The sequence below is a fragment of the Halichoeres trimaculatus genome, unplaced genomic scaffold (assembly GCF_033239565.1).
Source record: "Halichoeres trimaculatus isolate MK-OKI-2021-1 unplaced genomic scaffold, fHalTri1.1 fHalTri1_scaffold_23, whole genome shotgun sequence".
NCBI classification, from domain to species: domain Eukaryota; kingdom Metazoa; phylum Chordata; class Actinopteri; order Labriformes; family Labridae; genus Halichoeres; species Halichoeres trimaculatus.
In genome coordinates this window covers 17,501,876-17,526,478 of record NW_027437201.1, presented here as the reverse complement: position 1 = coordinate 17,526,478, position 24,603 = coordinate 17,501,876, and the positions used below count along the sequence as shown (strand labels likewise).

The following is a 24,603-nucleotide window of genomic DNA, read 5'->3' as shown; positions in this document are numbered from 1 at the left end:
CAAAATAAAAATAAAGATTCTCAGTGATGCACCACAAGACAACAAACCCTAGTTTGATCTAGAATAGTGTAATAACAAATAAAAACATCAAATAAATACTCACTGAAACAGTATGACACAAAACATGAAGCCCAACAGAGATTGGCCAACAATGAGCTAAGAGACGATATAAAGATAAAAAAAGATAAATGAGATAAAAAGGGATAAAAAAAAAGATAAGAACGATAAAGTGCCTGCAAATAAAGTGCAAAGATGAGCAAAATTAAAGACTATTCAAGAGGTCAACTGTCTTCTTTAGAGTCAGAAACACATCTTTAGGTGCCCTATGAATGGAAATGTGCACTAAGTGTTCCCCCTGGAGGCAAATTTAGGCAAAAACCACACGCTCCAGTGCCCTGCTGGTTGGCAAACTGTATTTGCCCCCTTTTTGTTTTGTTTTCTCCTTCAAAAGGTCTGTACGCGCCTCTGCTTTTATCATCAAGACAGCTTTTTTATATGAATTTTTGTCTTTGGTTGTAGGGGATTGAAAACATGATCCACCCCACACCCTATGATGTTTTCACCTTCCTGTGGAGGCATCTTGAAACAGACCTACGTGTACTAGGAAAGACTCTGGATCAGAACTTGGACAACACCACAGTAACAGTTCACTTGATTCTAAATGCCTGCAAAAAATTTACTCAAGGTGACTTTCTGACAGCTTTTTAACAACCGTAGTCTGTGATTTGATGATGTGACTAAACTTTGCTGCATGTTTACACAGGATCCCGCGGTGCAGGATGGGATCTGTCCTCCAGACAAGGGCGGGAGCAGTGGGAGAAGTTGGTGTGTCAATCTGCCATCAGTCCAGTGCTTCAGGTGGGCAAGAGTCAGACCAAGTGAACTCCCAAAATAAAGACACCAAAAGAAAACTACAAAATGATGAAATCATCTCTTTCTTGTTCTCAGGGTTTGAAGGAGAATCTCTCCAAAGCTCAGGAGAGAATCGGTGCAGATGACGGCCTCACCGGAAGTCCCCTGATGTGTGTCCTCTTCGGGGATCCAGCAAGCATGTTGCCTCTCCCCTCTGACTGTCCCACACATTGTTCCTCTTTCTGGACTCTCCCTGAGACAATGACCGTGGAGCGCTTCTCTCAGCTGGTCGGACAAGCGGAGGGAAACACTTTACCTCTGCTGGTCACGTTCCTCAAAAAGGTACCGGTCTCAATCCTGATGATGATAAAGTGTTTAACAAGTTTGAAGTCATTTTTTACTACTTTTTTATCCACTAACTGTGTGAGTGTGTGTCTCAGATACGCTGTGTGATGCAGTTACATCACCTACCTGAGCTGGCAGCTCTACAGTCAGACCTGCTGAGAGTGTTTCCCCTGAAGTCACACACTACACCTCAGACTATTGCACAGCTGTTACAGAAGATACCAGCAGGTGCATGAACATTACATTTTCACGACATGAACAACAACGATCCAACACCTCACATCTCACAGTACAAGCTTTTGTTGCTATCTTCATCAGGTTACCAGAAGAAGAAGCTGCTGGAGAGAGTGGAGAGATTCATGAAGGTGTGGAACTGTCTGAGAGCAGAGATGGCAAACAACTGTAAGTATTAGTCGACCAGAGTTAAGTCTCGCAAGTTACTGCATTACCGACCAATTGAAGTGATTAAGGCCCATCCAAAAACGATAAAACACAGTGAAAAAAATCTGCACCAGAAGCTTCTTTCAGGATATCCCTACCGAAGTAGAGTTGGGCTGATCATCTGGTGTATTGGTGAATGCTAAGAGCAGAAGTGAAGCAACAGATGCACATTTTGTTGAAAGACAGTCAGCAGATTCAGCAGATTAAGCAACACAAGCACAACACGGTAGTCCACGACGATCGTAGCAACGGTACTGTTGTCCTGTTTTATGCACTCGCGCAAAGCGAAGCATGACGTCAGCGTTTCCACTGAAAACACCGGCTTACTGTTTACATGGTGACGGTGTCAGCACTGTTTCAGAAAAAAATTCACTCTGGAGGCCGGCAAAAACTCTGTTTCCATGTAAATGATAGGCTGAAACGCAAAAAAAAATTGTGTTTCACCCTAAAACCGTTATGTAAAAAACCCTTAAGTGTGTTGCCTCAAAAAAAACTCTCAGCTTGGGATGCAAGTACATGAGCTAAATCAGAAAAAGATCTAAGGCCCCGTTTATACATTAACATTGCACCCTAAAACACAAAAACACAGAGAAAAAAAAATCTGCGTTTACATGGAAATGCTGAAAACGCTGTAGTAAGCTTGTCAGGCCTGTAGTTGGGGCTATAACTGTTTTCATCACCTGGTGTATTGGCGAATGCTAATTGTAAAAGTGGAACAACAGATGCACACTTTGTTAAAGACAGTTAGCAGATTCAGCAGTACAAGCAAAACATGGTAGTCTGCGTCAATTATACTAACGATACTGTTGTCCTGCTGGAGAAGTGGACGTCACCGTTTCCTGAAAACTCCGGCTTGCTGTTCGTGAGGCAACGGTGGCTGCAGTGTTTCAGAAAAAATCCCCTCTAAAGGCCGTTTTCAAAAGTTTGAGTTTTAGGTTGGCTAAGATGTCATTTCTGTGTAAACATGCGACTGAATCATGATACTTTTCCATTTCATCCTGGAACCACTGTTGTATAAACAGCCCCTAAGACAGATGAAAAAGCACGTAGAAATGTCATTATTTGTGCCCTGCATGGCTGATATTTCCTCCATCTGTGTGTAAATTTAGCAGCAGACTTGGGTGTGGATGTCAACCTGTGTGAGATGGAGCTGACGACCGAGAGTCCTGGAGAGTTTCTGACTCTCAGCCGCCACGGGCCGGGCTCGTGTCTGCAGACTCTCGTGGACTTCTTGATGGAGACTCAGAACAGCTTGGTGAGAGTGGCCCACAGAGTGAGTCACCAGGAGGACAGGTCAGTAGGCTAGTTTTAGATGATGCCAACAAAATAAAACAGGGATTGTTCTGATGCAGCCTCATGCTTTCAAACTTTCTCCAGTGATTTCAGTGTGCCTCTGGAAAGGATATCAGAGACCCAGCTGACCTTGTGCCACCCTGAAAAAGAGCTCATGCCTTTGGTTTTAGCCCACTGTCACTACACCTTAAAGAAAGGTGGAGAGACCGGCAGCAACTATGATCTGCAAGCCATCCAGACACAGCTGGCCCGCCGCTTCTTTGCGGGGAAACCAATCATCCAAGCGGTAAAATTTGTAACTGCATGAATTATTAAATCATGGCGAACATTTTGTTAAACAGCACATTTGTCCCTTTTGTTTTCAATCAGGACACATCCAGGTACCTGAACAGACAGCTGCAGGGTTTCTCAGGGGTGCTGGCTGAGTTCAGAGGAAAGATTCCTCAGGTAAGACCTTATTTATGAGTCTGAGTGTTTTACGGTACTCAAGTCTTCATCTGGAACTGACTAATGCCAGACCAAGATTTTTAGAGGGCAAATTCCTTCCCTCACACTCATCTCTCCAGCATGCTGACGCTTTCTGTGTCTGTACCACAGGTCCCACTGAAGGGTTCAGTGATGAGCTCTATGAAAACAGTGCTGCGCTCCTATACGGATGTTTGTGATGCCTTGTTTGTGGTGGAAATCGGCCTCCGCTTTCTTGGAAAGACGGGCGGAGGAGCTCAGTGTCAGCTTCTGTCCTTCCTCACTGATTCACTGCAGATGAAACCACAGATTTCAAGCGCTGTAGCCAAGGTACAAATCCTCTAGATTCCATTACGACGACAACAACACTGAAATTCACAGAGTCTGATTAAACCCGTGCATTCACAATAATCATCTCCAAATGCAATATTTAATCTTTCGGTTTCGTTTGTCTTTAAGGGTCTCGGAGAGAGCAAACTGGAGCACAGCATTTTCACCTGGCAACTTCTCACTTGCTGGAAATCTGAGCTCATGCTGCACAGAAACCAAGTAAGTGCAAAATAATCATAATTAGATTAGATAAATGGCACAGAAACAATGTGTTTACAACATAATAACCCTTTTATCACAGCAGTTTTACTGCACATAATCCTTAAAGTCATAAAACAGACTTGAGGCACAGTGACCACTCAGTTTTGAATTATTACATTCTCTTGTAACCTCTGCTGGCCCCCAGAAACTGACCCCAAACCCTTCACAGAGGAAAGTTTTCTTGGTTATAATCTATTAGGAGTGTGCCCGTCACACCCAGGCGTCCAGAGTTTGACCCCAGTAAAACCAGAATTCAAGGAATCACACCTCACTTGCTTGCCTCGAGGCGCTTTGTGTGTTTTGCTGTTATTATCAAATTAGTCTTTGGTAACACTCTGTTTCTCGCTCTGTTAAAGGATCCCTTTCAGACGCTGCCTTCAGAGTTCAAAGAAAAGCTGTCTGAGGAGCAGAGGAAGGCGCTGAAGGTCTTCCTCGCTGCCATAGATGTTGACACTTTCTCATTGGAGCTGCATGAAATCCTTCTGCTGAAGACGAGCAATGCTGTGGTGGGCGAGGGTTACCAAGCACATTGGGAGTAAGCACAAGCTATTTGCATCAACCCTTCTCCAGTGAGAGTCTCAACAAATTTACCATTTGTAAGTTTGTTGGAGGTAACGCCACAGATGGCAAAACAAGCTCAAAACATCCGCATGGATGATTTATCCCAGTTTACCCTGAAGGTGCTTTTAAAAGCAAGACTTCTCCTGCAACTCATGAATGTTTAGAAGTGTGCCTATTGTCAGTTCAAAGATTACCACCCTAGTTTGAAGGAATCCATTGATCATTGACAGCTTTAATCATAGCAAAGTGTGGAGGTCTCACCCAGGACACTCCCCTGGGACTGGGAGCCTTTTGACTTGTAGAGCCAGAGCGTGACCCCTCCAGGCAGCCATCTGTCAGAGAAAAAGAGCTTAAGTTGTATCCCCTCAGCCACAGGTCATTTGTATTGGAGGGGCAGCTGGGCAGGGAAGTGAATAGGAATGCTTCTGGTGAAAACAATGGATGCAATGCTAACTGTTGTTTTCTTTGTGCCCTCCCTTCCTGCTGTCTTCAGCCTCATGACCACTTTAGAGGAGCATTTGGGGCAAAAAGACCTTTCATTCCCGCTGGAGCTTGAATCTTTGCCAGAGGACATCACTCTTGGACAGGGGGCTGACGTGTGGAGGGCAGCTGTGGAGTTTAAAAGAAGATAAATCATCATAACAATGCAGCGGAATTGTTCAAATTTGTGTGTTTTTGTATTTCTTATCATTATGTTATGATTTCCATTCCTGGATGAAAGTTGATTATCTGTTATGAACACATTCCTTTTAAAAGCACTTTTCTCAGTTGTAAATGTGAAATGGAAAATCTTAAGGTCAATTTTTTTGAAGATGTGATCATGTTGAAATCTCAGGTGTCATATTTGTTTATGAGAAAGTAGATAAAGCAGATTGTTTTATGTGTTTTTATTTGTTCTGTTGCAATGATTTGTGGGGAAAATAAACAATAAATGATTCAGAGTGGGCTTTTAATTTGTTTTCCGTCAAAATATTTCCTCCTGGTATCATTTCGACTGATAACTTGTGGAAAAATATCATTCTTCCATCACACCTCCCTTTGCAAAGTCAACCTAACTGATTCATAAACCCGCCCCCCTGGATGCTGCACTCAAGACTGGCGGCACTACTCAACCAATCAGCAGCACGCATGTAGGCACACTTGTTCTCCTCCACCAATCAGCGTCGCGGAGGGGCAGCCGTAAACCGTGTAGTTGCCACAGAGATGCTGTTACGCGTTATTGGGTTCCCAGTGTTTGTGCACTGAGTCCACGGAGTACTTTCGCTGCGAATCAGAGGATTGTGTTGGGATTTAAAACACCACGGAAGAAGCGGAGTTAAGCTATCAGCAATGTTGGCGTCGGGAATTTAAAGTGAGTATCCAGCTGCTGATGTGGTTGTTCCGTGATTTGAGTAACATTAGAGACGTTAACTGTTAGCTTGAACGTCTGCTTTGATAAAACCTCATCTTAAAACTCAGTATAACCAACTTACTACGGTTTAATGGTGAGTGATAGTTCAATGAGAGGTTGTTGATTTGATAAATCAGTGTACGTTAGCTCTGTCGTGCTCTAATTCTGGTACCATCTCATTGACATCCGTCAACAACCGTTAGTATTGGTTCCGTTAGCTTGAAATATGGTTAAAGCTACAAATACCGAGCCAAAAGGAAAGTGTTTTGCGTCGCGTAGTTTTTATTTTTGCTAGGCTGCCAGTTCATACATAACGTTATTTATCAAAGCTTCATATAGGGGCGCATCCAAAGGGATGTGCAGAGGTTGAATGCCCCCTCGTATCAGATTGGCCACCCCAGAATAGTGAAATCTGGATGGCTTTCACCTTGTAAAGAAGCAGGACTTGCCTGCTTGCAACTATTCATTGAATGTTGCACATTTTCCTTGATTGCACTTAAAAGTTGTCCAAATTAGGCTGTAAAAACCTGCAATAATACTTACACCTTTTTAGACTATATCAGATTATTTTGTCAACATCCGTTAAAAGTGCACTGGTCAACAATCAGATCATTTTTATTGTATTATAAAGACCACCACATCTCTCCTTTAATAAAGACATGAAACAAAATTTTAAAAAAAAACCTTTACACTACACTTCAAATGTCTGTGGTGCAGACAGTGAAAGTAGTGTAAACAATATACTTCCTTACATGACTCAAGATGAGGCTTTAAAATTCAAGTAAGACTACATCAAAGAAGTAATAGCACCCATTCATAGCTTTGTGAGGCTTGAAGGGGCAGAAGCCGCCTTGATGAACGGCTGGTTTTGAGAACAACAAACACAGTTTCATTCTCATTAATCTCCTGCTTTGTTGACTGATAATGATGATTCTACAATCATTGCAACTACTTTACTCTTCATGCATCTACTCCATGTCCCTCTGTGAGTCAGTGCCTCAGCAAAAAAAAAAAAAAAGTGTGCACTCCCACCTGGCCTCACACTCAGCCTACAGAGCCAAAATACAGCACCAGACTTTTCTCTGACAGTAGCTCTCAGCAGTTACATTCACTCTAACAACACCAGCAGTGTTAGCAACAATAAGGTCACAATCATTGAATTGTTATGACATAACAAAAGTGAGTAATGTTAATAACAAGTTGCACTTTAATTTCAGCTTCCTCCCCATTGTTGTAGTCAGTCTGTCCCAGCTGCTGTAAAAATAAAGCGTGGTTTTGTTGTCAGTTGCCATTGGAGACGAAACAGTCAGGGGAAAGCGTGTTATTTTCTTTGTTGTTGTGGTTGTAACCGTAGAGTCCCTTGCTACAAAGCATGTGTTGCCTGTTGTGTCTGACTTCTTCTGCTGTATTCCAGATTTCCAGAGGATGCATACAACACGTAGCCCTTCATCCATCCCGACAGGTGTCTCAGGGGATGCCTTGGATCTCAGTTTGTCCGGCTCCCAGCTCACAGTGTCCAAAAGACCCAGCAGTGCGTCGCCAGGGAAGTACTTCTCCAGGTCTGTGTCGGTTTCAGTGGCGAGTGACAGCAGAGGGAAACGCAACACCCTGGTGAGTAATGTGCTCGTGCTGCTGTGCTGTACTAAAGACTGATTTCAGCTAATCTGTTCAAGATGCAGGAGTGAGCCAGTCAGAGCTGTGGTGTATGTTTTATCAAGTGTTCTTAAACAAAAGCTTGGGTGTTATGTCTGCAAACAAATCTTCTGATTCATTATGGTTACTCTACTGGCTCTGGAGATAAGACGTTCAATATCAGTGTGTCTGCTCTTAAATGCACTGATTGGGTTAGAAAAAATAAAACCTGCAAATGTGGAGATTTCACATCAGGAAACCAGGAAGTGAATGTTCTTTCAAGCCATCAGATTGCAGTATGTCTGAAACAGATTAGTAATTTTGATACTTGCTTAACTTTGCAGAGTAAACAAAGAACTTGTGGAACCTTTTTCTTGTGTTGAAAGAAAGGTATTTGAACTTATCATTAATTCATTAACAAATGTTTTAAATCCACAGAGTGACACCAGCTTTGGCAGCTCCCGCTCCATCAAGAACCTCAGGCGGTCCAACAGCACTACTCAGGTCAACCAGCAGGCCAACATCAGTTTAAGGTACAAACACACACATGCACAAAACTACTGATGCTTTTTTTGTCCTGTAACTTGTGTTTAACAAGGAGAAACCCTTTGAGATCAATGTTCCTTGTTTAAGAGAGTCCTGACAGAGACAGGTCCAACTCCTAGTTCTTCAAAGCATGAAATGAGACCAGATCCTGAAGTTTCAGCTAAGGCAAAAAAACCCCAACTGTCTCATTTTCCATCTCAGCTCTGACCTTTGAAGCAGACAGACAGAAAAGTTCCTGGAGGTATAGATCAGAAGTTCCTGCACACTTCTGCCTGATTTAGGTCAGAGGCTTTAGGGGAAGTAGACCTCTGATAGGCGTGTGAATAAGGATCTGCTACTGTATGATGTATTAACACTGAAGCTTTTTCTGCTTGTCACACATTCAAACATGAGGCAGAAGTTTTCAGTCAGACTCCCTCTCATGTCTCTGTCTCTGAACTATTTTCCTCATTCCTTATCACTGACATTGACACACTGAGCTGCATATAGAACATTATGTGCTGTTACATGAACTCTGTGAAGCCCCAGGGAGAACTCGCACTTAACATTCAGTGAGATCAAATGACCTTTAAATCAACATACACGCTGCTTAAATATGAAGGTCGGGCTTTCAGAAATGATAAAAAAAAAAAATGTGTGAAAGTTAAGATGTTAGAACACTTTCTGTTGTTGCTGCAGTCTTTGCTCTTCAAACCAGAGTGTGTCTCCTCTCAGAGCAACAGCTGGCAGCCCTGAAGCTGCAGCTTTTCGGACAATGGGGATTGTGGCGCGCCAGCTCCTGCATGATAAAGAGCAGAGGGAAGCTGGGCGGCTGTTGCTAGGGTCACGGGGTGCAGGGACTTGCTTTGTCCCAGGTTAGAGGGGGGGGCCTGGACCTTGAGGTCAGGTTACCCCCTGCACCAGCAGCCACTGAAAGGAGAAGTGTGTGAGCACGCTGTGGTTCTATTGTCCGGCAGCTGCCATCAGCTCCCCTCCTCTCACTGGTCTGAGGGCGCCGAGCAGAGGGGCTTTAAATTTAAAGACATTCTAAATACCCCCCCTCATATCCTCCTAGAGTCTCTGAGTCTGTCATTGGGTCACTCTCTGCCCCTCTTCCTCTCCTCCTCCTCCCCTCCCTGCATCACTTTCTTGTAGAGCACAAAGTAGAGGAATGTGCCTCCTGAATGGTGTTGTCAGATTGCTTTTCATTGGGCCAGCTGGTTTTGCCCCCCTTCTCTAAGACACACACGCTCCCACACACACACACGCTCATTTATGTACTCACCCAGACAGAAAACCCCCCTACATAGCACGGGCAAGCTGCAGCACAGATATTAGTGGAGGCGGGGCCAGACAGGAGGTCACCCTACATCTGTGCCTCATGATGTAGGGCTGGTGTGTAGGGCTATTTGAAGGATGCACGACAGACCGTGGGGATCAACACATGCATGCGCACATTTACATGGAATCCACTGTGGAGTTCCCCCAGCAGACGGTCAGCTGCTGCAGACTGGATTCCAGTACTTTTGGGGGAGGGGAGGAGAGGAGAAGAGGATGAGCTCTACTTCTGCAGCTGTTATTAGGATGTTTAATCTCTATTTTGCGTGAAGTGGTCAAGTGTGATTTTTAGGGTCCGTTTTATCAAAATGACACCAGAATTTAAAAAACGAGTCACCTCACCCAATATGCAAAAAGATGCATTTGCGCATCTGGTATCCCATTCCTTACAAAGGATTAGGTTTCCTGAATTCAAACAATATCTTACAAGACCACCAGTGACTTGTTTGTTCAGTGTCAAACCTGTCTCTATCATGTTTTCCAGTCAGGAGCAGGGTGAAGACTACCTGTCTCTCTTCGACAGCAGCTCAGATGGACGCAAGAAACTCGCCAGCCTCAGCAAGGCCTCACCAGACAGGACCACATGGAACATCCTGGTATTTACACTCAACCTTCACATGCATCCAAAGCATCACTAAATGAAGTTTCAAAAAGTCCCTCCACTGTACATTTGACCAATTTCTAGAAAAGTATTTTTTCCTCTTGAAACAATGAGATGTTGATTTCAGGGAGGGATTTATGAACTCTTAGCCCTGTGCCCTAATTTTTGAGGATATAAAAGACTTGGAGGAAAACAAGTTTAGGAATTGCTTCAATAGCTTACTCCATCAGTGCAGGGACCAGACGGTCTGTAGAGGCTACTGAGTAATCCTCTGGGACAAACACGCCTGATCAAAGTGCACCCACTGAAAGAATGTACTTATTAAACATGTCTGGGAACATTTAGCTGAGATATGTAGCATTCTTCTCTAGCTACTAGATTCAATGGACCAAAAAGGAGTGGATTACTACAATACTAAAAATATACTCTTCCCGTCTCCAGGACGACCAGCCCAGAGCGTTGCCCCTGCACTCCAGCTCACGCAGCACCGGCAGTGTGGACTCGCCCACCAGCCTGAAGAAAAGAGAGCCTGGCATCGCTCTGGCTGCTACTTTCACCGCCAACAACAGGTGGGCAGCGCCACTTACACACTCTCACACACAAACTCTCACACACTGGCCTACATAGAGAGGGGACAGTCTAACAGTCTGGTGACTACTTGCGCTGCAGCATTCTACATTTCTACCTGTTTCTCATGTTTCATACCTGTTGATCACTGCAGCTGATACTGCCTTCAGGAATTCCACCCACACACACGGAGACTTTGTCCTCCTTGAATTGTCACCAAAAACCTAGAGCTGTGATGCAGTCGAAGCATGCACAGTGTCGGTTACCGCAGGCCCTTTAGGGGGGTCATGTGAGGAAGTGGCATTCCTCATGCCTTACGTGAGGAAATGTGATTTTTTGCATGTGTGTGAGTCAGAAGTGTCTCCTGCAGCGTGTCACTGTGCCCTTTTTTTCCTCAGGAGCAACAAGGGAGCAGTTGGGAACTCTGTCACCACCATCTTACACAACAACTACTCTGAAAAACCACTCACGCCTAAGAGCTCCAACCAGAAGCCATCTTTTAAGTACGTCTTGAATTTTATTCCTCGCCTCACTTTTTGAGTCTTTTTAAAGTTTCTCTAAAATTTTATGATTTTTTTTTTCTCACAGCAACATCCTGAAGGCCACAGCTAATGATGAGGTGTCATTGGAGAACGGCTCCCTCACAAAGTCCCAGAAGAATTTCTCTTCATCCTCCTCCACCTCCAACAACAGATCTCCAGTGTCAGCTCAGAGGGGCAGCCCCGTCCTGTCCCGGAGGAGGGAGGTCACTGAGGAGGAGGCTGAGAGGTCAGAGAGCGTTTCTTGTTCATATTCTCTTCTTCTCTTAGATATTTTGTGACTTACAGGAGACTTTTTCTTTTTAAAGGTTCATTCAGCAGGTGAACCAGGCAGCCGTCACCATCCAGCGTTGGTACAGGCGCCATGCGAAGAGGCATCACACCAACCAGGCGGTGCTCAGACGCATCCTTGCCAGTAAAAGAAAGGTATCCATCTTTCCTCCATTAACTCCTTGTTTCTCTGTCCTGCTGCCACCACATGAAGTCTTTTTTTGTCTTTTCAGGAGTGGGAGGAAAGAGCAGAAGATGACATCACTTTGGACCTGCAGCAGAAAAAGGATGAAGAACGAAGACGGATACGTGAGGAGAAAGCTCGGCAGGCCCGCCTCGCTGCTATCAAGGTACTCACCTCTGAATTACTTTCTGACAATTAAGCCTTCTTTCCAGTTCCTCCCTTTATGTTTCGATTAAATACGATGGCCTGAAACTCTGTCCTGTGTCTCCCTCTTGTGGTGAATCACAGGAGCTGCAGCAGAAAAGAGCCCAGAGGGTTGCAGAGGTGCAGCAAGCAGCAGAGATCGAGCTGGAGGGTCCGAGGCCGACTGCTGTGAGTGGACGCAAGAAGCCGCCCAGGATTTGTCAAGTCAGTAAAAGTCCAGCTTCTCCAAGTAACAACAGCCCAACGTCACCCACAGACGTCAAAGCTCAGAACACAGGTCAGTGCTAAACAAGGATTCCAAAGTGACTGATTTTTAGTTTTTTACACAATATTTTTACAAGATTAAGTGTTGATAAGTTGTGTGTTTCTGCAGACTCCAATTTGAACATTGTGCCTGACTTTGGGGAACTGAGCTTCAGAGCCATTTCACCAGCACTGTCTGCTAACAGAGGCTCCAAGGGCTCACAGGTAAAAAGTTTAACCTTCACCCTCCTCTTTTCTTCACTCTTATCTCTTCCTTTTTCCTGGCATTAAAAAAATACTCTCGTGTTGCCCAACAGGATCAGGAGAATAGAGCAGAGATAGACGTTTGTCTGGAGCCACAGCAGTTTCAGGAAACCGACAGGAAACATATTCGAAAAGAGAAAGCCCGTCTCGCACGCCTCGCTGTCTCAGGCGTGAATACAGATGGTGTAAGTGTTCACTTTTTTTAAGGTTCTTACTTTGAAGGAGTCATCCAACAATTCAACACCAAGTCGACTTCATAAACACTGATTGGCCTGTGTCTCCCCCTGGTGGTTTGTCACAGGAGCTGGAGCAGAAGAGAGCCCAGCGGGGAGCAGAGATGCAGCAAGTTGTCGAGGGGGAGGTGGAAAAAACGAGACAGAGTGTTGGGGTCGGACGCAAGAAACCACCAAAGATTTCTTTGAGCAACAAAACTCCTGCGTCCCCGAGCAACAACAGCCTGATGTCCCCCACAGACGTGAAGGCTAAGAACACAGGTCTGTTGCATCAGAAAGAGACGTCTCATTTAACACCAAAGAAAGTCTTCACACATGGATACATGGACTGCAGAGATGTTATAATTGTGTTTGTTAAATGTTCCACAGACTCTAATCTAAATGTTATTGCTGACCTGGGCGAGCTCTCCAGCTTCAGAGCCGTTTCCCCGGCTTTGTCCAACTGCAGAGGCTCCCAGTGTTCACAGGTTAGTATCTGAAAACGTCTCACTGCACCGTCACTTTTTTATGATGGTTCTTTCAGTATATATGTTTTCTTCACTCTACAGGAAATCCTGCAGAGGTCTGTGAGCGTTGAGGACCAGCGGCAGGGAGCTCTGTCCAGCAGGGCTCCATCCAAAACCACTCTCACCGAGCTGCTGGACACCCTGAAGCTGTTGGAGGAGGAGCCAGAGAGGCTGTCAGAAACAAAGTGCTACCGCAAAGAGAAATACGCCTGGATAGACGAGGTGAGTCCTGCAACCAGTTTGTTTATCAGCTGAAATATGATCAGTCTGAGTGGACGCTTCTGTAACCCACATCTCTCACGTTTGTCACCTTACAGGATGGGGACTCCAACTCTCTGACCACTGACAACCTGGAGCGTCACGGTCAGCTGAGCCACCACCCTGCACTGCCAGACGGCGGCGCCCTACTCTCTGAGGCCAAGCTGCAGAGCATCATGAGCTTCCTGGATGAGATGGAAAAGTCTGAACAGGAGAGACCCCGCTCTGTCACCTCAGGGTCACACAGAGAGGTCAGTGACACATCACAAAAAAGTGTTCATAAATGCACATTGGTGATCAGGTGGTAAAAAATTGCCTTACAAAAACGTTTGCACCCAAACTCAGACTTTGTTTAAAAGTGGACAAAGAAAACCAGCTGATGATGGTGAATTCCTGGGAGCAAAAACCCAACTGAGCAAGTCGACTTCAGCCTCCTCACGTCAGCTCTCAGCTGATCACCAGCAGATGTGTGGGAAGTTCACAGGTGTTCCTGTCAGGAACTTTCTGACACCTGCTGATTAGTGGGGCAACCTGTGGACCAGATCTGGATCTCTTTCTTGACAAAACCACTTATATTTTAATAAAAACACACTAGATTTACTTCAGACTTCTATCAGACACATTTTAAAACTTAATACAAACTAAGGCAGAGATATGTTTTGTTTTTTTATTTGATATTTTTACATCATTAACAGTTTCATTATTTTGTTACTCAAAATAAACATACACTTCAAGAGGCAAACACAAACAGATATGGGGGTGAATTTTATTTATCTTTTTGCTTTCTTGTTCTTTGAGAGCCATCAGTTCTTTCTTTTTTGCTTTAAGATGTCTTTGAAGTGTCTTTTCCTCTTCTGTCTCTGTTTGGAAGATCTTACACCACAAGCTTCTCTTCTTTTTGGTGATGATCTGAACCAGCTCAGTCTTCTCCTCCTCCAGCTCTTGGACTCGGGTCTTTAGGGTCTTTTCTTTTTCGGCCATCTCCCTTTTTTCCACTTCAGCTTCCGCAGCTTTGGTGGTCAAGGTGGTCGCAAGCTCAGACACTCTGGTGTTTTTCACCACGAGCTTCTGGAGTCTGGAGTTAGTGGATTTGTTGTCGTCCTCCACTTCTTTGACTTGGCTGAGCAGACTCTGGTTCCTCTCTTCCAGGGCTTTGTTGTTCTCCTCTAGCTCTTTAATTTTAGCCATATTTAGCTTATTTTCCTCACGGATTTCCTCTTTTTCCACCTTGGCTACTTGGGCTTCAGTGGTTAAAGTGGTCTCCAGCTCAGACAATCTGAAGTTTTGCATCTTGAGCTCCTGGATTCTGGTTTCCATAGAGCTGATCTTCTCCTCAGACTCAGTGACTCTGTCGGTCAAAGTCTCAATACTCTCCTCCAGACTCCTCTTCTCATGCTCCATCCTGTTTAGCTGGGAGGTAAAATCTTTTTGTTTCTCCTCCATCTCTTGGGAGAGCTGTGCTATTGTCAGAGAGAGTTTCTGAGAAGTCTTGGATGATGCTGTCCCTCTGGTGAAGTTGTTGTTTAACCTTCTCCAGCATCACCTGGCTCTCTTTGAGTCCAGAAACAGCCCTCTCTTTCTCCTGAGACACAATGATTATCTGGTCTCTGAGCTCAGAGATTTCCTGCTGCTTCTCTTCCTCCAGTTCTGCCATTCTGACCAACAGAGTCTTTTCTTTTTTGGTCATCTCTTTCATTTTCACATCAGCTGTCTCGACTTTGGTGGTCAAGGTGGTCTTCACATCAGACAGTCTGCTATTTGGAATCTTTAATAAAAAAACTAAAAAAAAAAATTGCCTAGTATCTGTCTGAAAGCCTTGCATGCTTTTAAATGTTGTGCTTGTGTTTTTCCTGTAGCTTCAGATGTTGTTGGATTTCTTGTTGTTGATTTTTGGTAATATGATCTCAGGCTGTGCTGTCAGAGGAGGAGATGGTCGGGGTCGAGCAGGCGTCTGCTACCGCTGCAGAAATCACCGGATCCATGATGAGAATCAAACTGGAACTGGAGGAGAAGAAACGCACCGTCAACATGCTGCAGACTGCCCTGGTGGGGCAATAAACACACAGCTTAACACATTTCATGGTTACCCGTTCCAGATGGAAGCGCCTGGTGTTTACTTTGTGTATCCTCTGTGTCCCATCAGGCCCAGCAGAGGGAGCTGACGGTGAGACACGTGAAGGAAACTGAAAAGGAGCTGGGCCGAAACTTCCAGCTCCAGAAGGAACAATATGAAGCTACAATCCAGAGACACCTCACATTCATCGATCAGGTAAACACACTCATCATCTCTCAGTTACAGCTGTCTCTGTTTTTTTCTGGAGACCTAACCTAACCCCACTCCTCTCCTTCTGCAGCTGATCAATGATAAAAAGGCTCTGAGCGAGCGCTGTGAAGGGGTGGTGGGAGAACTGAAGCAGGTGGACCAGAAGTACACCAAGAAGATCGCACAGATGCAAGAGCAGCATGAAATGGTGAGATGGGATGAGATGATGAGACACTTTGTGTGGTTTCAAGAGTTGGCATGTGTGGATAACTTGCATTTCTGCCTGTGCTTTGCATCTTTGTGAGATTGTCTCACTCTCTTGCAGTGCTGCCTTGTTTAACTGTCTTCTCTGTTTCCCCTCCTCCTCCTCCTCCTCCTCCTTTTCTTCTCTGCCTGTCTCTGTCCTTGTCTGTTATTTTCCGGCTTTCAGGTGTGGCAAATTCTGGGTCCCTTGTGTGAGGTAACTTATTTTCTCCTCCTTTTATTCCATCATCCTTTACACAGTCACCTCTCTCATTTCATGATTCATTTTTCCTTTTTCTGTCTCTCCTAACTCCTGTGGCAAAGTCTGTCTGCATGTGAGTCGCCTCATTTGTTTCCTTTCTTAACAATTAAAACTAACGATCGAGTTTTTTCCTGCATAGAATTTGTTTGCACTTGCCACCCAAACACTTTTTGTCTCTTCCTGTTTTTCCCTGCTGAGTTAACCATTAACTCTCTTCACATTAACACCCTTTGACTTGTTTTATTGTTTTCACGTAAAATCTAAATCTAGGAGCAGAAAACCACCACTGGCATTTATTCATCCTCTGAATCCTCGCTCCACAGGAAATCAAGAAGTTGAAGGAGTTGATGAGCGCCACGGAGAAGATCCGCAGGGAGAAATGGATCGATGAGAAAACCAAGAAGATAAAAGAGATCACAGTCAAAGGTAACATCAACACTTTCTCAGCTGACGCCAAAATACAAGACTAAGACATCTCAACAGCCACAGGGTTTGGTATCTCAGAAGGTTTTGTTTGTCTCTCCTCACTCCTGTCAATAAGGATTCAGTAATTTCCTGCAAACCTAACCAAGCGTTCTGTTAACACACTGCACGCCCTGACTAGCCACACGCCATGACCAAGTTTCCTGCTCCGTGTCCTCCCCCAGGCCTGGAGCCAGAGATCCAGAAACTGATTTCGAAGCACAAACAGGAGCTGAAGAAGCTGAGGACGCTCCACGAGGCGGAGCTGCTGCAGGCGGACGAGCGGGCGGCCCAGCGCTACGTTCGCCAGTGCGAGGAGCTCCGCCAGCAGCTGGAGAGGGAGAGGGAGGAGCAGTGTCAGAGAGAGAGGGAGCTCGCCAAGCAGAGGTAAGCGTCTCAGGTCAGGAGCAGCTTGAATGTGACGTGACGTGCATCCTTTCATATCTGAGGTTTGGGTTCATTCATTTTATTCACGTTTAAAAGACTGAGTTCCTTCTTCATGATGTCTGCGCCAGGTACGAGAAACACCTTCAAGAGGAGGAGCTGTCCCTGCAGCAGCAGAGGAGGCGTCTCTACAAGGAGGTTGCTGATGAGAAAGAGAGGCTGGCCCAGCTGGCTGGAAGGTGAGGTCAAAGGTCACCTTGCAGTCAGTTTATCTGTAGTAGCATGCATGTTAAATACCCAGTAATAACACATGCTCTTGTTTGCTCTTCATGGCGTTTGTCATGCAGGCAGCGAGGTGAGCTGGAGGACCTGAGGAGGCAGCTGGAGGAGAACAGCTCTCTGGCTGGACGAGCTCTCAGAGAGGAGCTGGACAAGAGCCGAGAAGAGCAGGAGAGGAGGCACCAGGTGAGAATATCTAGCTGGATCTTCTCTCAGAAAGTTCTCAGATCCACAGCTCGCTAACTGAGTCTTGTTTGTGTAACCAGCTGGAGATGAAGGCGCTACAGGAACGTTTGGACATCGAGAAGCAGACCTGGGAAGAAAACTACAAGAAAAAAGAGGTACTCAAACCGAGGAGGAGATTAATATCTACCTGGACATGTGTGTGTTATCCTGTTTGTCTGTATGAAGTCACAAAGCAGCCATGACAGCCAGCGTCCGTGTGTGTGTGTGTTCACAGGAAGCGTGGCTTCTGAGCCGGGAGCGTGAGCTCAAAGAAGAGCTGCGGCGAGAACGCGACAAGGAGATCGAGCTCGCCATCTGGACGCTGGAGGAAGAGACCAGCAAGGACAAAGAGGAGTGTGAGAGAGCAGCTGACAACAGGTGTGTGTGTGGGAGACAGGATTACACACAGGTACAGCTTCTAGTGTGGTTTACAAGAAGTTTAAATGAAAATCTGCTGTTCTTCCTGTCGTCAGGGTGAAGCGAGTGAGGGAAAAATACGAGTCTGAGCTGAGGGAGCTGGAGCGCTCAGAGAGAACGGCTGTGGAGAAACATCAGGAGCTGAGGAAGCAGCAGATGGAGATGGAGGGGGAGCTGATTCGACTGCAAGCGGCGCTGAGGCAGAAGGAGCAGGAGACTGAAGACATCTCACAGGTAAGAAGTCCTAAAGTCCACCTTTCCTCTAAAACCCTCTTTTCTCAACTTCACAAAGATTTGACTTGAATTATATTTCAAATGTCCAGACAAGAGACAAGCTGGTGGACGAGCGCCGTAGCCTGGCCGAGGTCATACGGCAGGAGTTTGCTGACCGTCTGGTGATGACTGAAGAGGAGAACCGCAGGATGAAGGTTGAGGTGTCAGAGCTGAGGGCAAGGATGAGACTGGAGGTGGAGAGGGTCACCAGAGAGAAGGAGGAAGAGCTGGCTGAAGTCCACCAAAGGTAGACCTTTCATTTAACTAAAGACTGTCTGAAGATTCAGGTCATCCTCAGTCTCCAAACATTTAATAAGTATTGTTGGAGGCCAGCTGGCTCCACATACAATGTTCTTTTCAAGGTGTGAAGAGAGAAGTTGGCAAACACTTTAAACCTGAGTCCAGAATTATGACACGGTGGAAAGTGGAGCGGTCTGCTGGGCGTCTGCCAGTGTCTGAGAAAAGATGACCTGATACTTAATCACACGTCTTTAATCAGGGGAATAAAATACCACACTCTCAGTCCCCTTACTGATCTTTCTCTTCTCTGATTGGTCAGAGTGAAGTCGGCCATTTTAAAGAAGGAAGAAACCGTCAGTCAGCTCCGGAAGCAGCACGAGGTAAAAGACCTGATAGAAAACAGGCAGCGTCTTTCTGTCAAAAATCATAAATAATGAAACACAGCCCGGCAGAGATGATTGACAGCATGTGTAAATATTACCTCTGCTCTGATAGGCTGCGCTGAAGAGGGCGGATCACCTGGAGGCCCTGTGGGAGCAGCAGAGGAAGCAGCTGCTGGAGAAGTGAGTGACAGAAAGACCTGGATTCAAGGTTTCATCTGTCTGCCCCCCCATAACCCGCTCCACGCGCCGCTCTGAGCTCTCTACGTGATGTCGCTCGAGCCACACCAAACCCCCCACCTGTTTTTTCTGCCTCTGGATGTTTTTCCTGCCAGCAAGACTGAACCTGTGGAGCTTCAGGAGGTTGAACAAGTGACTGAACTTTGTCCTACCTCATTTGAACAATGCATTATGGGGAAAAACGCTCGGGGCATCGATGTACAGACCCCCCCTCCCTCTCCTACCTTCCCGCCACGACACCACCCACAAGGCATGAAGGAGCGTGTTGTGTTGGAACTTTGCTCATGTAAATGCCACAGACCAGGTGGCACCAGATGAAGAGACTGTGGATGGACGTTCAATTCTTCCTCCTCTGTCGCTGCTGGAGGATCGCTGCGTTTTTTGTGACTGTACCCCCCCCCCCCGCTGCAGTCTGTCGGAGCAGGAATGTCTCCATGTTCCCCACAGAGCTGCCACAGAGAGCACTTCCAGATGTTTCTCAGACCAGTGTGGGCCTGTGCTGGGGCAGCAAAGCTGGAGAGGGGGGGCTTCTTTAGGTGGAGGACGTCTCAGAGCTGAGGCCTGAGATCAGTCAGCGCTGAGGCTGAAGAAGGAGTCTCTGTGTGTGTTTCAAGCCCCGCTCATTGTGCCCTCTCTGATCTGTTGAGTCATGTGTTTGTGTCCCAGTGCCCCCTCCAGGCGCGTGCTAATAAGAGGATCTATAACCTCTCCCTCTCTGCAGCCCCGGCAGCTCTGAATTGTTGGTGCTGTGTGTCTTAAACCAAAACATGGATCTTACAAAGGAGTTAGCATAGAAGGACTAACACGGTTACAGACTAGAGTTAAAGTGTGAGTAGGATGTTGGTAGAAAGAGCAATAGGATGTGTAGGAACTGAAAGGAAAAGAAGTGAAGGAAGGAAAAGAGGGATGGCCTCGGTGAGGTCAGAGAAGAATGAACATGAAGGTTTTCTGAAAGTGAGAAAGAAAGAAGAGGATGAGGAGGCGTGGGAAGAAGAAAGAATGCGTATAGAAAATGTTTATAGGATTAGAAAGCAGAGCTGGGATGGAGCTGGGAGGGCTGAGGGCACAGAGCATGTGACCAGAGGTATGTTTAAAAGCATCCAGGTCGAGCTTCAGAGGCCACACTGTGACAAAACGCCTCACACTCAACAGGCAGAGGGGGCCTGGAGTCACACACACATGTAAACTATCTCCATCCAGATCCTCCCTCAGGAGCCTCCTCCTCTCTGCGCTCACATACATCTCTGCTTTTTCTCTCTGCTCTCCTTATTTCTTAACCTTTAAAACAATTGAAGATTTGTTGAAGCCCTTCTCCTGGACACAGGAAGTCTTTGTGGATAAGATTTCAGTATGAACGCTCCATAGCATGAGTGAGTGAGGCTGGAGGTGGAGGGGGGCTGGAACAAGAGTTTGTGCTGCACAGAGAAACTGGAAACCTGGAAGTAAAGCCTGTTATTGAGCTGCAGCGTGATGTGAAAGAGCTCAGTAAAGACCCCACAGAAAACTATTTATTCTCTTCTTTCCTTATTTATTTTCTACTTTAGCACTCTGATGTGACCTTTGGAGAGTTATTAGTCCACACAAAGGTCAGGACTAGAAGTAATATTTCCTCAGAGCTAGCTCAGCGTCAAGTTTTTAATTCTTTTTAGCGAGAATGCTAAAGGTCATTGAGCAGAACTTTATAACTATGCCATTTGTAGATGGTTTAAATAGAGTACGTCAGGTTTTTCTGACACCAAAGTAGTCTGAGTCAGGATGTAAATGGTCCATATGAAGACAAGTGTAGTCCATGAGGAGAGCAGCGTTTTGGGTTACACAGTTTTTGATCTCTGAGGCATAAAATCACTGATAGTCTGCGTTTCTTTTACATCCCAAATATTCTGGGTATTTGTCTTGGTGAAGACTTTTTTCACACTCAAACTACAGCTATAAAGCTAAAGTCATGGAAAAACAAACTGCAAAAGTATTGGATACAACTTTCAGGCACAGAGGGTGAAAGTTAGTCTTTTTTCCAGTCCTAACCTAAATTATAAAATTCAATAAATGAGGCTCATGTGAGACTGCTGTCCTGAGAACTTGATTTAGACCCTGTTCTCAACAATGGAAAGCAGAAGTTGCAAATCATCCCCAATGTCAACCATTCTAAAAACACTGAAATCAACCCAAACAAGAAGACAGAATCCCAGACGGGACTTTGCAGTGAGACAGAAGTGGTCAATATGTGTCATCCTCGTCTGTGAGGTTCACGGTCACTAACTGTGAGTCATGAGGAGCTGAACGCCTCACAGCACACCTCCTCTTGCTGCTTTGAGGCTGTTGGCACAGCAGAGAGGGAGGCTGCTGCTGCTGGCCTCGGCGATGTGAGCTGACATTCCTCATGCATGCCCATCCTACAAGTGCCAATGAGCCGTGTGTGTGTGTGTGCCACTGTTCCTCCTATCACGACCTGAGATGACCCAGCTGGTGCCTGTTTTATTCTGTAACCTTGTGCACAAACCATTCCAGCTGTTTCTTCTTCTTTTCATTCTGTGTAACATCTGTGCCAGTTAGCGCTCCTGAATGCACCATGGTCTGACTTTGCTGTAGTCTAGTTTGTGTTTGTTTCTCGATGGTTTGAAAACTGTGAAGGAGACGGTGTCTGCTCTGTCTGCTCAAAGAATAAAAAGCAAAGACTGTTGAGACGACACGCTGTGTTTTTGTTTCTGTTCTCTCTTAGACAATTGTTTTCTTGTTTCTGCTCCTCTCTTCCCATCAGCCCCAGCTCTGTCAGACTAAAATCATGTGGTTTTGGGACCTAGGAGTGCCCTCATTGCCCTGTGAGATCCAAATCTGATTCTCTGAGTGTTTGAATGTGTGGTTTGATTTCTGAAATAGCTGTAAACCAACATTTAATGAATGTCTGCCACAGTAATTCTCTAATTACAGGATCTTCCCTCCTCTCTGCAGCCTTTATGGAGACTCATTAAAGCCTCCTCAGGGACCTTTCAGCCCGTACATCTGGACTCGTGTCCAGAGCTGACCCACTTCTTCCTTTTTTTCTTGCACCCTTGCCCTCTAGCTTGCTCACTTCCTGCTGCCTGCCAGAGCAGGCCGGTGGTGCACGCTGAAACCCATCTCCCCTCTCAGTGTGTTTCCTTTCTTTTCACAGAGGAAACTGAAGCCGGGGACACACGCTGACCATTGACTCTCACTTGGCTCTTTGGGAAGCAGCTGACTGCCCGGCTGCTGCAGGAGGGATGGAGTGAGAGGCTGTGGTTCAGGAGAGACTCGTGCTCTCTGTGTGTGGGACGCTCCCTCTGCATGTTCCTGCTTGTCACCTCATTTCTCCCCCTGTCTCCTGCCTGTCATGCTGATTCAGGGTCTTCAAACGCCCCCATTTCCTTTTTTTTTCCAATTGAGAAGACTCTAACTCAGGGGTCTGCAACCTTTACTTTCCAAAGAGCCGTTTTTCCTCATCTCACCTGGATGAAAGTCATTCAGGAGCCACAAGATCTACTTTATCTTCACATCAAGACAAAAAAGTGGATAATCTGGTGAATAATTATCTAAATTAGAAGTTTTGTGTGTGTGTTTTGTGATTTCTTAGTTTTTTTATTTTTGATTAAAAAAAATTGCAAACTTAACTAATGAGTTTTCAATAAGTTGAAAAAAATAAAAAATAAAAAAATTGCAAAATAAAAAAGGAATAAAAATATTTACAAAATTTTTCAAAACATTTGCTGAAATATTATAATTTTGCAAAAAAAAGATATAATGAAATTTCAAAATTTTGCTTAACTTCCAAATATTGAAAAACTTCCTAAAAATTGCAAAAAAAAAGGGGGATTTATATAAAGAATTCAAAAATTTGCTTTATCTTAAAAAATATGGATTTTTTTGCTTAACTTGCAAAAATGTAAAAATAAATAAATAAATAAATAAATAAAATTAAAAACTAAAAAAATAATTGCAAAATATCACAAAAAAAATGAAAGCTTTATTTCAAGAGGTGATGTATTTTTAGTAAAAAAAAAAAAAAGAAATGTTGTATTGTGATTTTAATTAATGTCTGTGTAGTTATCATCAATACCCACTGCAAGAAAAAATTAAAAACCTCTTTATTTCAATCATAAATTTTAAAGCTACAAGGAGCCACTGCAAAGAGTCAAAGAGCCACATGAGGCTCCAGAGCCACAGGTTAAAAACTTGCTCTAACTTTTCTATTCAGCATTGTTATAGAGCTTCACATGAGGAGGAGGTCTGTTTGTTTCAGACTGGGACAGTGAGAGGCACAGCTCAGGTCACGTGACTGACGCTGATGCGAAGCCCTTGCCGCTACCAATATGGCCGCGATTTTCCGATTTGCTTCGTTTTCTGTTTCAGACAAACGAGTGACGTACATGTGTTATACAGTTTGTAGTGAGCGTGCGTGTGCATGTATGTTGATGTTTAGTTTCTGGATGGGGGAAGTGGGCGTGGTTACCTCAGCCAATCAAGGCACGCCCAGTGCGCAAGTGACTTTGAATGTTGACGGTAGCGAGTGAGAAGCTATCCCGAGCGGCTAGGCTAGGATAGCACGGAGAAGAAAAACACAACTCAAGTTAAACGCCAAAACGATGAAGTTTGTTCCCAAACTCTGGTGAACCTTGGCTCGGCTGTCGCTCGTTTTCTGGCCCTTGGAGAGCAGCTCGGGAGGAAGAGCACACTTTCTGCTGAACAGGTATGTGTCACTTACCCCGGTGATAAGCTAACTCAGAGATGCATTTTAGCGATAGCTCTCTCTGTATGAACTGTATCTGTCATATCTACAGTTATATAAGAGCTGGTGAAAAAGGCTGGTGCTGTGTTTAAAAGTGACCACGCTGAAACTTTTAGTGATTGTCACTAAAATTTCACCTCTGGTTAAACTAGAATGAACCATGTTTACATTAAGTCAGTTAAAAAAAAAAAAAAATACTGTTATCACAAAAATCAGAGTTACCTTCACTACCAGAGTGTGATGGTGATCTGGGCCTGAAGCACAACAGAGAGGGGTGGGGTTTTTTTTTTCTTTTTTTAAATAAATTATTTTTTGAAATATTTGTTTGTTTGTATTAGCCAAATTACTTCAGCATATGACTAGCATTGCTATACGTAGTTTGTTTACACTTCAGTGCAAATATTTAGCCTGTTAAAAATATTTTAAGTAAAAAAATCTCAAAAAATATTTTCCAAAGAAGTCCCCCTTCTTCCCCAAAACGTCTTGCAGGCTGAATGAATCCTCTCAAATGAAACCGCTCTCAGCTCACAGCATACAAAATACTAACATATGCTTGTTCTGTTGTGCCCCAGATTAAGATTTTAAAAGGTTTTAATGCAGCACTTAAAATCGTCCTGTAGTACTTCAAAACTACCACAGGAAGGCATCCTCATCAATGCTTAGAAATTCAGTGTCATAACAATAATGAATATAAATTGAGGAACTATGGTGATTTCTTTGATACCAGATTCTTCTTCCTTAGCCATACATGATTATAAATCATAGTCTGTCTGTATAACCTGTACGGTACTGCAGTGGCCTTAGGAAAGTGCTGTCTTGCACAGCAAAGGGGACAGGTCTCATCTGGCTTGGAGGGATCTTCCACAGGTCAGACCATGATAATGTAGCTCTGAGA

General features: G+C 44.8%; 2 protein-coding genes across 3 annotated transcripts in view; both read left to right on the top strand.

The window, feature by feature from the left end:
- The window catches only part of rnf213b (ring finger protein 213b), a 28,872-nt gene extending 23,496 nt beyond the window's left edge, over nt 1–5,376 (top strand). Inside the window, exons 54-65 of the mRNA XM_074663396.1 lie at nt 520–685; nt 764–858; nt 949–1,194; nt 1,293–1,425; nt 1,516–1,599; nt 2,748–2,931; nt 3,016–3,217; nt 3,301–3,378; nt 3,529–3,726; nt 3,856–3,945; nt 4,344–4,522; nt 5,042–5,376. Coding sequence (XP_074519497.1) covers nt 520–685; nt 764–858; nt 949–1,194; nt 1,293–1,425; nt 1,516–1,599; nt 2,748–2,931; nt 3,016–3,217; nt 3,301–3,378; nt 3,529–3,726; nt 3,856–3,945; nt 4,344–4,522; nt 5,042–5,180 — 1,794 coding nt within the window. The 3' untranslated portion in view covers nt 5,181–5,376. The remainder of the gene's footprint in view (nt 1–519; nt 686–763; nt 859–948; nt 1,195–1,292; nt 1,426–1,515; nt 1,600–2,747; nt 2,932–3,015; nt 3,218–3,300; nt 3,379–3,528; nt 3,727–3,855; nt 3,946–4,343; nt 4,523–5,041) is intronic.
- Nucleotides 5,377–5,762: 386 nt separating this feature from the next.
- On the top strand, nt 5,763–21,646 carry cep131 (centrosomal protein 131). Of its 2 annotated transcripts, XM_074663195.1 has the most exons (30): nt 5,763–5,899; nt 7,353–7,549; nt 8,009–8,103; nt 9,918–10,029; nt 10,476–10,603; nt 11,000–11,104; nt 11,190–11,369; nt 11,449–11,566; nt 11,644–11,760; nt 11,883–12,075; nt 12,172–12,266; nt 12,359–12,490; nt 12,607–12,799; nt 12,908–13,005; nt 13,087–13,266; nt 13,362–13,553; nt 15,211–15,348; nt 15,446–15,571; nt 15,657–15,773; nt 15,996–16,025; nt 16,394–16,496; nt 16,718–16,919; nt 17,048–17,155; nt 17,264–17,381; nt 17,462–17,536; nt 17,656–17,798; nt 17,894–18,071; nt 18,161–18,357; nt 18,670–18,730; nt 18,846–21,646. In XM_074663195.1, exons 2-30 carry the CDS (start codon nt 7,364–7,366, stop codon nt 18,915–18,917), a joined length of 3,792 nt encoding a protein of 1,263 aa, XP_074519296.1. In that variant the 5' UTR covers nt 5,763–5,899; nt 7,353–7,363; the 3' UTR covers nt 18,918–21,646. The 2 variants fall into 2 exon arrangements, with proteins under 2 accessions (XP_074519296.1, XP_074519297.1); XM_074663196.1 differs by lacking the exon at nt 15,996–16,025.
- Nucleotides 21,647–24,603: the final 2,957 nt, after the last annotated feature.